This window comes from Calypte anna, chromosome 5A, assembly GCF_003957555.1.
Source record: "Calypte anna isolate BGI_N300 chromosome 5A, bCalAnn1_v1.p, whole genome shotgun sequence".
In the NCBI taxonomy this organism is placed as follows: Eukaryota; Metazoa; Chordata; class Aves; order Apodiformes; family Trochilidae; genus Calypte; species Calypte anna.
The window spans coordinates 38,886,097-38,902,323 of record NC_044251.1 but is presented as its reverse complement, the minus strand read 5'-3'; the positions used below and the strand labels follow the sequence as shown (position 1 = coordinate 38,902,323).

The following is a 16,227-nucleotide window of genomic DNA, read 5'->3' as shown; positions in this document are numbered from 1 at the left end:
AACCACACCTGGCTCACACAAGATGGGCAGTTCCTCACTTCCCTGCATGCCATGGTCTGGGATGGAAAAGGTCAGAGGAGTTCTTGCCTGGGATGCACAAAGTTGCCCATCATGGGCTGAAACAGGTAGGACCTCCATGTCCCTGACCCAGCTGCCTTCAGAACTGCAGGTAGATATTAGGGAAAAATTCTTTACAGAGAGGGTGATCAGGCATTGGAATGGGCTGCTCAGGGAGGTGGTGGATTCTGCATCCCTGAAGGTTTTTAAGAAGAGCCTGGATGTGGCACTCAGTGCCATGGGCTGGGAACTGCAGTGGTAGTGGATCAAGGGTTGGACTTGATGATCTCTGAGGTCCTTTCCAACCCTGCTGATTTGGTGATTCTGTGATTCCTTCCTCCAGCTGTCACCCAGCCTCCTTGCCATCCAAGTCAGGTTAATTTAAGCTTTAGAAGAAACACACTCAAAGGAAATAGATTTCCAAGAGGTAGCTTTAGGCACCCTTCCAGACAAACCAGCCACTGCCTTGCACCCCTCCTTGGGAACAGGGCTCCTGTCAGAGCCCTCCAGATGACATTGCATCAGCCCCCCTGCTGATAGTTAAATGTACCAAGCCCCCTGAATTGACACCATCAGTGCCATCATCCTCCTCACTGCATAATGTGATGCCTGCTGTGCAGGGACACACCTTGGAGTCTGCAAAATGTTGCCTCTCTTCAACACTTGACAAAGCACTGGCAGCCTTAGCCAGGCTTGACTAACTGAGAGGCAAAGCTCTGCCAAGCCACTCACCCTGGGGCTTCCAATCCTGAACCAGGCAAACAGCTCTAGATGGCCAACAGCTCAGTGCCACCTTCTCACTCAGTGCCCGCAGCCACAGAGAGCTGACCAAGCCACCTCATTGCATCCCTGAGGGCAGAAAATCTGCTTCTCCTCTCACATTTTATCTCAAGGCACCCCAAAGAACTTGCACCAAGAACATGAGCAGGATGAGAAGAGAAAGCTGCTGATGTGACTCCATCGTAACCCTACATTTCTCAGGCACTTTTCCTCCAAGCACTGACACTTACCTCCTAAATCCAGCTCGCCAAAGCCAACCACAAAACCATTTAGCACTTATAATTATTCCACTCACAGAATAATAGAATCAGCTGGGTTGGAAAGGACCTCAGAGATCATCAAGTCCAACCCTTGATCCACTCCCACTGCAGTTCCCAGCCCATGGCACTCAGTGCCACATCCAGGCTCTTTGGAAATATCTCCAGACACGGAGAATCCACTACTTCCCTGGGCAGCCCATTCCAATGCCTGATCACCCTCTCCAGAAAGAAATTCTTTCCAATCTCCAACCTAAACCTCCCCTGGCACAACTTGAGACCCTGCCCTCTTGTCTTGCTGAGAGTTGCCTGGGAAAAGAGCCCAACCCCCCCCCTGGCTCCAACCTCCTTTCAGGGAGTTGGAGAGAGTGATGAGGTCTCCCCTGAGCCTCCTCTTCTCCAGCCTCAACACCCCCAGCTCCCTCAGCCTCTCCTCATAGGATCTGTGCTGGATCCCTTCACCAGCCCAGTTGCCTCCTTTGGACCTGCTCCAGCACCTCAATCTCCTTCCTGAGCTGAGGGGCCCAGAACTGGACACAGGACTCAAGCTGTGGCCTCACCAGGGCTGAGTACAAGGGCAGAATCCCTTCCCTGGAACTGCTGGCCACGCTGTTCCTGATCCAGCCCAGGATGCCATTGGCCTTCTTGGCCACCTGGGCACACTGCTGGCTCCTGTTCAGCTTCCTGGCAATCCAGACTCCCAGGTCCCTTTCTGCCACTCTGTGCCCAGCCTGGAGCTCCCCATGGGGTTGTTGTGGCCAAAGTGCAGGACCCAGCCTGATGGGATAAGAGGACACGTGAAGCAGACGTGACATGGCAACCATCAAATGCAATATTTTCCAACCAGGAGTCAGTGGGACAGGGAGATATCTGACCTGATGCAAACTCAATCTGCCCTCAAAGAGCAAACCTCCCACAGAGTTTTTGAAATATGCTCTTTGATTCAATTCAAAGGAAGTTAACAACACTAAAACAGCATTACTGGGGGAGAGCCACCAGGTTAAATCAAAATTAAACATTCAGAGGAAGTGATAATTCTTCTAACACAATATTTAAAAGAGTTTGGGGTTTTTTTTTGTTTACGAGCTTCTCAAAACAGTTAATTCCCTGACAGGCCATCTCTGTGGTTCAGTTCCCACCAACTCACCTAAAAGGCTCCAGCTGCTTTTGATGGGGTTTGGCTTGGAAACTGAGTACGATGGGGAATGGTCCCAACACCCTGAGCCAAGCTGGGCAAGGTCCCCTCTAAACACCCTCTCCCACATCAGTCTGGACAAACATCACACTGATAAACTATTCCTAGGTGGAATAAATTGGTGCAGCTAATAAACACAGGGCCTATACATACAGTGGGAATAAAGTGTATAAAGTTTTATGGAAGTTTTGCAGGTTTGTCTTGCTTAACACAGGGTCCCATGGCTGGGCCACACATCCCTCAAAAATGCTGCTGAAGTAGCACATGGGCTGCCCAACTCATTTTGTCCTGCACAAACCCAACTCAGGCAAAGGGAACAGAAATTTTTCCAAGAATCTGAAGGAGCTATTTGCCTACCCCTAGAGAAAAACAACAACACTAATCTCTGGGAATGGAGGAGAAGGCCTGGAGTATTCAGAACAGCTCTCCACAATAGAAGAACTTGGATCACACTGCCTGGGAGCTATTCCAGTTTAACCAGTAGTCACTGGTGGATGAGGTTTACTCAGAAATGAACTTTGAGAGCCAATTCCTGACATTGGGGGTTATTCCATGCAAACTGAAGAGCAGGATACATGCCCTCTGTAAGGAAGAAAGGGCTTTTTCTCTTACCCAGACCCTGGTTCTGCTGTTCCCACTCAATGGTGTCAGGAACCTGGTAGGACACCCCAGCCAGCTGGGCCACAGGGTTTTCCAGACCAGCTATGGGCTCCTGGGAGGTCTCTCCTGGCAGTGTGAAACCTGGCAGCTCCGTGTCACCCTCCATGCTTTCATCCATCGAATCAATGTCTTTGTCCTCCTCATCTTCCTCTTCCTCTTCTTCTTCTTCCTCCTCCTCTTCATCCTCTTCCTCTTCCTCACCCTCTGGCCAAAGAGAAACAAAAGGAGCATCAGCAAAGAACCCACCAGAGAGGAGGTTCCTAAATCCCTATAGGTGAGCACCAAGACAGGGAGCTGACACCCACCCTCCAGAGCCAAAGCAGCTGGATGAACTCCTGCCTGTTATCTACCAGGAAAGACACCAAAGGCATTATATTTGGAAGAGCCTTAAAAAGTTGCAAAGTATAACAATGAGATGTCTTAGACTGTTAAAGGCATGAATTTTTTTTGCCCTCTGAATTTTCAGAGGGAAATGCTGTTGCTCTGCTTCCTGATAGCAGGGTACAAACAAGCAGATGCATGTGTACAAACACCTGAGCCTGGATAATGACTGCTCCCTGCTCAACTAATTTCAGCTCAAAAGAGAGCTGCTTCCCTGATTTCTACTCTAAATTTGCCTCTATTTTTAACTTTGATCAAGCTCTGGAAAGGACACAGCCTTCCAGCCCAATGAGGCTGATAGAGCTCCAGAGAAAGCATCTCACTTTGATGGGTGCTGGCAGATCAGCTCTGGGGTGCAGGAGAAGAGCTGTGATCCTCAGCAGGTTTACACCAGTGCTCCTGTCACAACAGATTTACACAAGGCAAAGGGACAACCTCAGAAGGAGGCAGCACAGCCCCTGCTTCTTCACCTGAGTGCAGATGACTGTGATGCTGAGGAAACCCCTGGGGATTCTCCACTAGAGCAGACACCCCTCTTATTCTGACTGTGCTTCAAACATAAGGAGAGATAAATATTTAAGCCACTTTTCATTGCTGGAATCTAATGTGGCAACACATGAGCAAGAATATTGGACCAGACCAAAAGCCCTTTTCTGCCCATGTCCTAGGTCTGACCATGACCAGAGGCAGATGCTGAAGACACACAGGGCTCACACAGAGCTTCTCTTCCCAGCTTTTGGTTAACAAAGACTCAAGGGTTTCCTGAGGCAGAAGTTGTATCTGAGCCATTTAATAGCTGCTAATGGAGCTACACACCATGAAGAGATAGGATCTGGAATAATGACCCATTCTGAATTTCCAACAGTTAGATTTTCAAAGCTGAACATTAAAACATAATATTTATGCACTTCATCTAATTTACATCAAGCTCTGCTCAGCCCTGTAGCAAAACTCCCTCCTGATGTACTCAGACTGGGAGAACCCAACCCCCTGCCTCTGAGGAGCTGTCAAAGAGCATGCTAGAGAACTAATGATCCAGCCAAATCAACACTTGCTACCTAAATATCCCTTGAATTCTGTTGGCATTCCACCTCCTAAAAGTTAGAGATACCACCAGAGGATGGAGAAACTGAGGCAGGACACCTGAGGGGCTGCACATCTCATGCCTGCTATAGGGAAAGCAGGGGATGCTTCACTCCTCTCTGCTCTGGGATGCTGTGGCACTCGAGAATACAAGAAATAAGACCAAGAAATAAAGTGGGGAGCTTTGGGGGAGCTATTTAATTGGTGACCATCCAACTTGGAATAACTGGGGAGGGCTAAAGCACTCCTTGCTTTGGTTTTTTGTCTCAGACCTAGAGAAACCCATGGACATTACAAACCCCCAGCATTCCCTGTGCTGTTCCATGGCATCTCCTTTCCTTCTGACTGAAGGATTTGCTCTCAAACACTTGATGGTTTTCTCCCCAGACCAGACAACCCCCTCCTGTCATCTTTCAGTTCCAGCCCTGCCCTTCATACAGATGAGCTGCTGTTGGAATTTAGCTGCATCATCCTGCTGTAGCCTGGAAAAGCAGTACCTGGAAAAAACATGAGCACTCCTGCAAGAAATCTCATCACATGGAGCTTACAGGGATGTAGTTACCCCCCTTAAATTCCCATCACATTTTATAGGCAGTTTCTGTCCTATAACGTGCCTGTCATGTCAAATCAACAGAAGAATTTGCAGTCTTGAAACGTGTGTTTCCATACAAACCAAACAGCTTCTGTAAAGCTGAGAATGGCACCAGGAGTGAGCTTGGAGGAAAGCTGCAAAGTTACCATAGGTCCTTTGCCTCTGCTGAATGCAACACAGCTATAAACAGTTCCAAACTTTAATTGCAAACTTTAATTTAACAGCTCTCACCCCAGAGAGGAGGAACATGGAACTGAGGTTTTCCCTAGATGGGCTGGGTGAAAAAAAAAAAAAAAGGAATCCAAGAAAAAAACCCAGAAATCTGAAAACCAAGTTTGGGACAAGGTTTATTTAGAAGCTTCTTGAGATTTCAGCAAGCCAGATCAGAGACACCTGCCAGGATCTAGCACTGGAACAGCAGATAAGCCACCTCTGTGCCTCCTAAATCCAGCAGGCAGCCAAGCTGAACACCCAAATTGAAAGTGCCAGGACTGCTTATCACATCTGATCATCTCTCAGCTGCATCAATCATCACCCAGCCACAGCAGAAAGGTGTGAATAATGCAGCCCTTGTAGCAAAGCCACTGTGAGGGGACAAGAAAAGACTCTTAAACTGGCTTCCTCCTCCAGCTCATTCCCACCTCTTGAAAGAAGCTTTTTAACACCACCACCACCCCCCCAATCCCAAAAATGCCATCAGCTTGCAGTGCTGGAAGGAAGGTGCAGTGCAGAGCTCCACTCGGTGGTCACAAGGAGGAAGCTGCACTTCTGGAAAAAAACCTCACAAACTTCCCAAATGTTGGATTTCAGAAGCAGAGGAGCAGCAGGAGCAGGGCAGCTCTGGGCAGGCTGCACATTGGTACCTTCAGAAGATGGAAAAGGGAAGTGAGCATCCCAAAGCTGAACCTCACAGCTGGAGGTTTAGACTTCACACACGAGCCTTTTACAAAATTCTTTTTTTCCCTCCTAAATTGCCACTTTTTGGTCTTTCAGAGGCTTCAGCAGCAGCTTTGAAGGAAAAGGAATGGGAAAGATGAAAGCAGCAAGGACTGGAAGTGCAAAGCCTGGCAGATTCAGAAGGCATTTGTATTTTAATATACATTTTCAGCCCATTGTAAAGTAAAAATATATACATATATTGTAAAGTAAATTGTAAAGTACAAAATATATGCTTACATATATTTTTCAATTTTGGCAAAGATTCACCTTATGAAAAAACCCTCAAACATTATTAAATGCTAATGCCTTATGGTCAAGATACAACAATAAAAGAAAATGCAAGTATAAAGTTTTCTTGAGCATAGACACAAATCTCTCCACATTAAGCATCCACCTAGAGCCCAGCTGCAGAACCTCTGAACATCTGACATTTCTTGGCTGCAGCAGGCAGGTACCCAGCTTCTACTGCAGCTTCTGCTCTGAGCCATCCTTGCTCCATAAACCTTGTCCCAAAGCATGGATCTTCAGGCTCTAAGCTGATGCTGTTATCCTGTCTGCATCCACCAAAACCTAACTCTTGCTTCTGATGTTCAACACCAGAAGGATGTGGAGCAGTCAGAGTGAGTCCAGAGGAGGCCATGAAGATGATCAGAGGGCAGGAGCAGCTCTGCTCTGGAGCCAGGCTGAGAACGGGGGGTGTTCAGCCTCAAGAAAAGGCTCTGGAGAGACCTCAGAGCATCTTCCAGTGCCTGAATGGGTCTACAGGAAAGTTTGAGACTTTTGAGAAGGGCATGGAGTGACAGGACAAGGGAGAATGATTTCAAGCTGAAAGAGGAGAGATTCAAATGAAATATTAGGAGAAAATTCTTTGCTGTGAGGGTGCTGAGCTCCTGTCCCAGGTTTCCCAGAGAAGCTGTGGCTGCCCCATCCCTGGCAGTGTCTCAGCCCAGGTTGGATGGGGCTTGGAGCAACCTGGGCTGGTGGGAGGTGTCCCTGCCCATACAGGGACCTCAGAACAAGGTGATCTTTAAGGACCATCCCAACCCAAACCATTCTGCCATAGGATTTTAAGTGGCACGAGGAACTACATCTCTCTGTAACACCAGGAGAGTTCATCTCTGAAATCGAGACCAAGTTGGCATTTGTGTTTTCTACTGCAGTTGTGTTTAAGAGTATTCTAGGGAAGAGTTAAAGATTCATCTGCAAGAGTGAAGAAATCCAGAATGTGCCACTCTCTGGCAGGCTGAATAAGCATTGGATCCTGCAAAGCATTCTCTGCTTTTCCTTCACTGCAATGGGAAAGAAAAATAACCAAGAGACTTAGGAGCTCCCTGCTGTGGTAACAGTACAACCCAAGACACACAGAAGCAGCAGGAATCCCAGGAAAATGAGATTCCCAGTTCACACGTCAAAGATTTGAGTTTTGAAGGACTTGACAACCTTGTAACAGGACTTCAGATTCTCAGGTTTGGAGAAGCTCTAGAACTCAAAAAAAACAAGTCTGAGACAAAATAACAAAATTACTGAGGAGGTTTGGGTGGTTCTCAGCTTTATTAATAGAAACAGCTTTATCCTCAGGAAGGGCCAGGGTTGGACTTCACTGTAGGGCTCAGGACTGAGCCCTGAGCAACTGATGACACTTGTAGGATGGAATCTGCCCTTTCAGGGCAGCTCAACTCCCTGCATTTGCTTCAAAAAAAAAGGTTTTTCACAACAAAAACATACATACTCATGACGACCATCTCATACCTCCTTCATGAGGCATTTCCCTGCCCCAGCAGGACCCCACAACCAGAAGTGTCTGGAGCAGCTGGACAAGAGCCAGCACCCCACAAGTAGAAGCCTCAGCCCCTAAGGACAGCAGGGTCCTGGCAAATCAACTGCAGAGAGGGACATTGACCCCTCTGGATGGTCCCCATCCTGCAGGGAAGAGGATCACAGGGCCAGCTCTTCCTCCTGGCAACTCAAAGCACCAACTGCTCCTTCTTCATAGATGGCTCCTCTCAGGCTTGGTGCTTCTCTGGGGGCTTCAAACACCTGCAGAAACCCCCACACCTGGGCAGGAGGCAATCCAGATTCCTGCTAGCATGGGGCAGTGGCTGTGAGCCCATGCCATGGGTGAGCAGCACCAGTGAGGCACTGGGTGCAGTGCTTGCTGCAAACACAGCTGTAAAAAAGGTGCTAGAAAGGGGCTGGGGGGGCAGTGTAGAGATTTTTTTTGCTCCAAGAGCAGGCAATGAGCTGGAACTGAAGTCAGTATGGTCATAACCCTGCTGAAGGCAAAGGAGTAAGATCAGGGACTCTCTTTTCAGCTGAAGAAATCTTCACTGATGCAGGATGCTTTTGTCTTCAGATACTTTCCCACAAACATTTGCAAACACATTTTTGCTCCTCAGAAGGTTCAAGAAACCATCATTTGTCAGGCTTAGCACACAAGAGAAACAGCTTGCTGTGCCCTCAGCTGCAAGTCTCTCATCAGAACGTGACAGATTCAAAGTCACCACCTGAATTCAAACTGAAAAAGCTTTCCCAGCCTCCATCACACCAAATGCAGAGAACAAGGATGTCCAGACAGGGCATTTTTATGCTTTGTGGTAGCTGAAGATGTCTGAAGAAAATTTCTCACTATGAGAACAGTCCCACATTGGAATAACCTCTCCAGGAAAGCGGTGGCTTCCCCAACACCAGACACGTTGAAGGCTCAGCTTGGCAGGGTGCTGAACCATCTCATCTAAACCTTGTTGCTACCTAGAAAGGTTGGACCAGATGATCCTTAAGATCCTTTCAACCTGGAATTCTATGATTCCATCATTTTATACAGTACCATAGGGTCTGAATGCCTAGGAGCACCAGATGAGTGCCAAGTCATTTGGGATTAATCACCAGCTGCTACTAATTGGTTTCCAGTGGGAAGCCCACTCTTCCTATCACTTCTAAGAAGTTTCTTCTCCTCCTGGTACGTCCTGAATCCACTCAGAGAAGAAGAGAGCATCAGGGGCAGACTTAAACACCTCATCCCCCATGCACCCCATAGCTCACCTTCTACTCCCATCCACTTCACCCACACCCATATGGCAGCACTGGGCCCTGGTGACCCACATGTGAGCACAGTACAGGAAGCAGAGGGGTGTAAATAAGAACAGGATTAGGGATGAGGTTCTGTGACCATCTCCCCTTGCCAGAAAAGGATGAAGAGGCATTAAGAAGCCTCTGCCAAAAGCCTTCTTTCAGTGAGGCTCATCCTTTGTACCACATTTACAGTCACAGGATGAAGGCAGGAGGACAATTCTAGGACAACACCCTTGTGTTATTAATCTGCTGCTTCCACATGATCAGGAATAATAATGTCACCCTCCAGTGTCTCCAAAAGGCTGCCAAGAACAATCTCTTGTGACAGCCTGGAAGGAGACAGCTGGTAGGACATGGATGGCTTCTCACCACGTGCAGACAGCTTTTTGGGCACTGTGCTCAACACTGTGGGGGGTCAAGAAACCCAAGGAAGCAGTGGGCACAGAAGCTCATCAAGGTAAACCCCCCCCACTAAGGAGTTCAGCTAAACTGCAAAGCTATCTGGAGTGTCTGCAGACTGGGTGGCATCAACAGATCCTTTGATGCTTTGCTCCAGAATCAAATTTGGAATCAAATCTTTGCTTCAGAGCCAAATCAAGGATGGCTTCTCATGGGATGCTCAGCACCAAAGGAGGGGACTGTTGGGAAGAAGATCCCACCACACAAAGCAAGGGAGCCCTACTCTAACCCCAAAAACTTCAAAATAAGATAAATTCCACATTCCAAAGCTTTTCTGTACCAAAAGAAAATCCTTGCCAAATCCCAGAGAGGGAACATAACCCTGGCAGCAGTTGACTTGATGCTTCTTTAGGAGCCCCTGTTTGCCAAAACCCAAGCACTGCAGAGGACACTTCTCACCAGAGCCTTTCACCATTGCAAACACACTACAAGGAGAGATCTGGATTCTGATCCTAACCTACTTCACCACCCCCTTCCCCAAATCTGAGGGAATTCACACTTGCTTTTCAGTCCTGGCTTGTCGCTTGCCACAGGGGAGCCAAGGCACTGAAGAGCTTTTGGGGGAAAAAAAGGCAAATCCAGCAGGGACCACAGCTCTGCTTCTGTGTTAAGATCAGGAACAATCACTCCAAAAAGCTGCATTTCCAGCAGTATTCATCACAAAATTGCTTTCACAGTGAGCCAGGCTAGCGAGTAGGTTTAGCAACACGAAGCTATTTTATAGGGAAAGAAACAGAATGTTGCAGAATACACAGGAGGGATTGTATGAAGTTTGCTCTCTGGTTTGCTGCAGAACAGCTCTTCTAACCTAAGAAAGGCAGCTGCTGAACTAAGCACTGCAGAAATCAAGACAAGAGGTGATTCCTCACGTGAGGGCATTCAAATCAGCCCAGATTTAATGACCATGGCCTGTGAAATAGGGCAGAATGTGACTGATGGAGATAGAATTTACTTCTCTCAAAAGGCTCCCATGGGGGAGAGATTGGTGCTTTTTTCCACTCACAAAAGCATAAGCCCCAGTACAAACAATAGCTCCATTTACTTTTCTATTCCATGTTTCTATTCCATTCAATTTCCTTTTGCAAAAAGCTGCTTGATTCTGTGTCTCCAGAAGCTTCAACTTCAACCACACTGCCTGGTTGAACAACCAACAGCCCAAGAGTTTAAAAAACACATTTAATTAACATTTAAGGTTTTATTAACTAAACAAAGCCAGCATGGATCCATCACAGATGACATCAAGTAGATCTGTTATTCCACATCCAGGTGGAAGAGTTATTATGGGAAAGTCTCCAGGGTACTGAGGTTTCAGCTCAGGTCCTGTCAGATGCCAAAGGGAAGATGACTCCAAACCCCTTCAGCTCCCTTCTAAGAAAGAAGCCTGAGCTCTACCAAGCTCTTGATCATCCTCTTGAAACCTCCACTCTCTTTTGTCAAGAGCAGTGCTTCCCCCCAGGGTATGTTTGTGGAGAGGTTCAGAACACTCCATCCCCTCCATACACATAAAAACAGCTTTTTAAAAATTTATTTAAGTAACAAAGAAGTTTGTAATCCTTCACAGCAGATGAGGCAAAAAGGCAATACTCTAGTCCCTGCATCCTGTGTCAAATCAACAAGAGGGACAGCATCCCACCAGCACAGAGCAGGATGCAGAAATCCAAGAGCCAAGCCAAGTGTGGAGGGTGGTTTGCTCTGGTCCCAGTGCCCAAAGCTCCACAGAGAAGACCACCCCCTACATGGGCCCCCAAATATCATCACCTCTGGGGGAAAATACCCCTTAAAGCACCTTGAGAAGAAACCACCACATATCTGCTTATCTCAGCTCACCGCCCTAGAGCTGCAAGGGTAAATTGCTTAATCCCCAGATTAAAACAAAAACTCATTAAAAACTTCCACCCAGACAGTCCAGCTGCTTCTCCACAGCATCACTGGAAGGATTCTATTGGTTTTAAGCTTGAAGAGAAGCATGGGGACAGCTACAACATTTAAGTGAACACTTGTCCAAAAAATTAGAGTTAAGTCAGATACAGTTGAAAATTCAAGACTTGTTTGGCAACCAGAATGCATCAAACTAAGAAGTGTCACCTCACCTACTGGAAGCAGATCCATGTAAGAAGGTCAGAAAGAAGGTAACATGGAAAGGTTTCAGTCCTGTCCCAAAAACCAGTGTTGTGCAGCTCCCCTCCACCCAGAGAGGGGTTGGATAGACACGTGCCTCTTCCCTCTGGGACAGACACTGCAGTGATGCTTTAAACCATTCCTAGAAAATTGTGCTGGAGTTGCTGTTGGAGACCACAAAGCACAGCAGATGAGGGATTTGAGATCAAGCCCTCTCCTTCGGCACACTCAGCCCCTTGGGAGCCCCCATGGGTTTAGTTTCACCAGAGCTGCCAGCACATCCCATGGCAAAGTGGGTGACCAGCCCATGGGGACACAGGGACAAGGCTGAGCTTAGCACATTGGCTGGACCCAGCAGAATTTTCCTTTTTCCTCTGCTTAGCAAGACTTTAATTAGCCTAACACCTTCTTAGCTCTTCACCCTCAAGCCAATAAGGGTTTGATCACCCTCCACACCCCACCTTCCTCAGGTCTGGGGTGGATTTGATGAAATGAAACAACTCACCACCAGGTTTAGCAGCAGAGATACATCCTTAGCTAAATGCTTTCAGGCAGGAAAGCAAAAAAAAATTAAAAATTTAAAAAGCAGCTTATTTGTGATGCAAAATTCTCATTTTGTTTTTGATTTTGTGAGGGTTTTTTTCCAGTTTTCTGCTACAAAGGAAGAGATGAACTACTATCAACTGTGAAGAACATGGAGGTGAACCTGCACCAGAGGGACAGCAGATCTCACTTCAGTGGCAGCAAACTGGAAGCAAGACAAAAGTGTGTCCCAAGAACATTTAATAATTAATTCACTTTGTATGTGCTTTGTTTTAAATCTTCTGTTCCTTGCCAATTTAGCTGATATCCAAAAAGCTGGTGAGGAATTAAGAGTCTCAGGCTAGTTAACCATGCTGGGCTAAGTGTCTGCCTTATTTACACTCCTGCAACCTCATTTAAAATTTTTATGGGGTTGCAGAGATTTAATGAGGCAGCTCTTAATCCATACAGTCAGGGTCTAAATTGCAATCCCAGAGCCTTGATTGATACTCTTCACATCCAAAAAAAGAGGCTTCTTGTACTTTGACAGCTCAAAAGAAATGTAAACAGAATTTGAAGACTCTTCTATAAAATTATGTAAATGGCCACCAGTTCTCAAGTATTTTTGGAAGAAAGGCAACCACTGCCTTCCCTTCTGAAGGATGACATGAAGCTTGGATGACTGCATACAAGAAGAAGATGCAGGGGAAATAAAGACTGGAGAAGAGGAACAGAAAAGCTCTTCTCACTGAAATGAGTTAAGCTGTGGTGTTCTTCAAAGGTGAAACCTAAGTATGCAGGGCAGCAAAGAGTGACAAGTTTAAAGTGAAACACAAGCAGATATGAAATATCACTAATGTGCTAAGGTCAAAAAGCCCAGAGTTTCCTAAAGGCTGTTTTGGAACAGCCTTGAACACAGCAGTCAGAACAAACACAGGGAAGCTCCCAGCCAAGGTTAGAGGGGAGGTGGCCACAGCTACAGAATGCTGGATTCAGGCCACTGGGTTTGTTGGTCCCAAGGACAGCAGCAGCTGCATTCCAGCATCATGGAGGGGCTTCCCCAGAGGAAATGCTGCATTTGGTGGGGACACCAGCTAACAGGGCACTGAAACAGCTCTGTCCCAGGCAGCAGAAACCTGTCCCTGCATTTCCAAGCCCTCCAACCTACTGACCAGGATCTACCAGGCTGCATGCTGAGATCCAGCCTGACTAATCAGGAACACTCCACATTTGAGACCTACATAGTTGAGATTTCTTTCTAGAGCAGCTGAAATTAAGTTCATAGAATCACAGAATGGTTTGGGTTGAAAAGCACCTTAAAGCTCATCCATTCCCAAGCCCCCCTCCTGCCATGGGCAGGGACACCTCCCACCAGCCCAGGTTGCTCCAAGCCCCATCCAACCTGGGCTGAGACACTGCCAGGGATGGGGCAGCCACAGCTTCTCTGGGAAACCTGGCACAGAGGCTCAGCACCCTCACACCAAACAAACAATTTCTTCCTAATGTCTAATTGAAATTTCCCCTCTTTCAGCTTAACATATTCCTCCTCATCCCATCACTCCACACCTTTGTCCCAAATCCCTCCCCAGCTTTCCTGAAGCACTTCAGGCACTGGAAGGTCTCTCTGCAGCCTTCTCCAGGCTGAAGATCTCCAGCTCTCCCAGCCTGGCTCCAGATGAGAGGTGCTCCAGCCCTTGGATCATCTCTGTGGATTGTTCTGGACACTCTCCAACAGCTCCTTCTTGAGTTGGGGACCCCAGAAGTGCTCCAGGGAGGGTCTTACAGGAGTGGAGTAGAGGGGGAGAATCACTTCCCTTGACCTGCTGGCCACACTTTTGATGTGGCCCAGAATCCAGTTCCCTTTCTGGGCTGCCAGTGCAAGATTGCCAGCTCATGTTGAGAGCCCATTTTCACAGAGCTAATGACTCTTCCTGACACCATACAGAGCCTTAGAAAGGCAGAAGGTTCTCTAAGAACCCTCCACATCCAGCAGCCTACATCATAACTGGAAAGGAACCAGCTGCTGCAGAGGTGTTTTAGATTTTGGGGGTAACACCAAAAAAATCCTACAAAAAAAGAAGACACATCAGAAACCCCAACATGTAACACTCTGTCTTTAAAACATCTATGGAAGAGTAGCAAGAGGCAGATTATTTATTCCTTCCTCCCTTCTCAAACTCACCACAAGGAAAGTGCCTCTAAATCTCAAGAGAATGCTGACATGGGCCAAGCTGGAGCTCCCTGAGCTGCAGGATGTGGGTAGCACTGAGCTTAAACTGTTTTCCTGACAAGCTTAGGTACAGCAAGGGCACCATGTGGGGGTCTAAACAGCTGAAAGGCTTTTATGGGTCAAAAAAGCTGAAAGGCTTTTTATGGGGCATCAAGATGCAGCTGTTACCTTCCAAGGTTGCCCAGGGGCAGCCTTGTAACATGGTGCCATCTGCCCTCTGCATCAGGAAAGATTCATCTTGGCACAGTCTGATGAACCCCAAGACATTTTCACATTCTCAACCCTGTGCCCTGCTCCCCAGTCACCACCTCCAGCTCTTTCAGCTGACTTTTTGCTTTTCCAGGCAGGGTGGTGGCACAGAAGAAAACCAAACCTTAAGTCTGGGATGACAAATACAGACCCACCCTCACCAATGGCCACAAGCAAATGGTTCTGGAAGCTGCTCATGAGCCCAGGTGGCTCCAAGCCCCATCCAACCTTGAACACTTTTAGGGATGGGGCAGCCACACAGGCCACTGTCTCACCACCATCACTGTGAAGGTCTCAAACTGACACAGGTTCTGATGGGAAAGGCATCACTCTTGGCAGCAGGCTTGATCTGTCCCAACTGCTGCTTTGGGATGAGCAAATAGAGATGATGCAACCTTCAAGGTCTCCAAAAAAAAAAAAAAAAAAAAAAAATGCACTAATTACCTTCTGCTTGGCCTCCTCAGTGCATCCCTGGAGCACATCCCATGTGGAACAGTGACAGGAGCTTCTTGAGGACCACTTGAGCTCTGGGGGGAGCCAGCTGCTCTTGTGCTCTGTCCAGGTTTCAACTAAACACTGCATGGATCCTGCATAAGAGGTTCCTTGGCAGGCTATTTGTCACTTTGCAAAGTTTTACCAGCAAAATGCTGCCATGCTGCTGCAATGCAGCCACCTCTGCCCATGCCTACCATGGTGGATGTTGCAGCAAAGCAATATGGTGCAAAAAGAATTCAGAAAAATTCACTTTTCAAAGTATGTTGGGAGGCTTACAGAGGGGTTCTGAGTAGGCAAGCTGAACTGAATTACATCACTTTGGGCCCCAGGAGACCTACAGAGAAAGCTGCAGTTCAGCTTGCTAAACTGATGCTCAAGTTCTGGGCACGGGAACAAAATATAAATTAAGTCTCAAAAAAAGTGAGCTTTATCCTTTGCTGGGTCCTGTCTCCATATCCTATAATCCTTTTAGAGGATTTATCTGGCTAGGAAGGGCAAGTAAAACCAGTATCACCACAGAGTCAAGGCAGGAGGATATTTGTTACCCAGCTCATCTCTCCAGAGTCCACTACAGAGGAGGAGAAGCTCATCCAGAGAGATATTCAGAGCACTTCATGTTTGCTTGTGCAGTTTGATTTTTCAAACAGCTTTGCATCCAAGGCAGGTAAGTGAATATATTGGTGCAATTAACAGCAGGCAGTTTGGCACAGATGGCCCCTAAGAAACAGAGTTAGCTGAACAGCAGGGGTTTATACTTAAAGATGAGGCAGCCCCTCTGTGCAGCAACTCAGCAAGACCCCACTGAGGGCAGCAGAACCCAGACAAGCCCACCCAGCCCCTTGAAGATGCTCCAGCAATAAGCAAGGCACAGCCACCCCACAAGGGGCCAAGATCCCTCACAAGGGACCCAAACTGCAGCAGCAGGGGTGTCTGACCTTGCATCCTACAAGAGCTGGAACACCCCAGTTTGGAGCTTAGGACAACTTTAAAGGAAAGCACTCCCAAATTTCTTTATTTCTGGCAGCCTCTAGATGTAAGAACTAGAAACTGTAACTTTGGGGCAAAGGGAACCAAGCTTCCACGTGCCACTTTGCCATGAGGATGTGATACTCCCTGTCACTACAGAGCAAAAAAAAAAATA

At 47.3% G+C, this 16,227-nt stretch overlaps 1 protein-coding gene across 1 annotated transcript in view; it reads right to left on the bottom strand.

Moving 5' to 3' along the window:
* ARMH4 (armadillo like helical domain containing 4) overlaps window positions 1–16,227 on the bottom strand; it is a 51,434-nt gene that overhangs the window by 28,353 nt on the left and 6,854 nt on the right. The window contains 1 exon segment of the mRNA XM_008501029.2: window positions 2,902–3,153. Within this exon segment, the coding sequence (XP_008499251.2) occupies window positions 2,902–3,153 (252 nt within the window).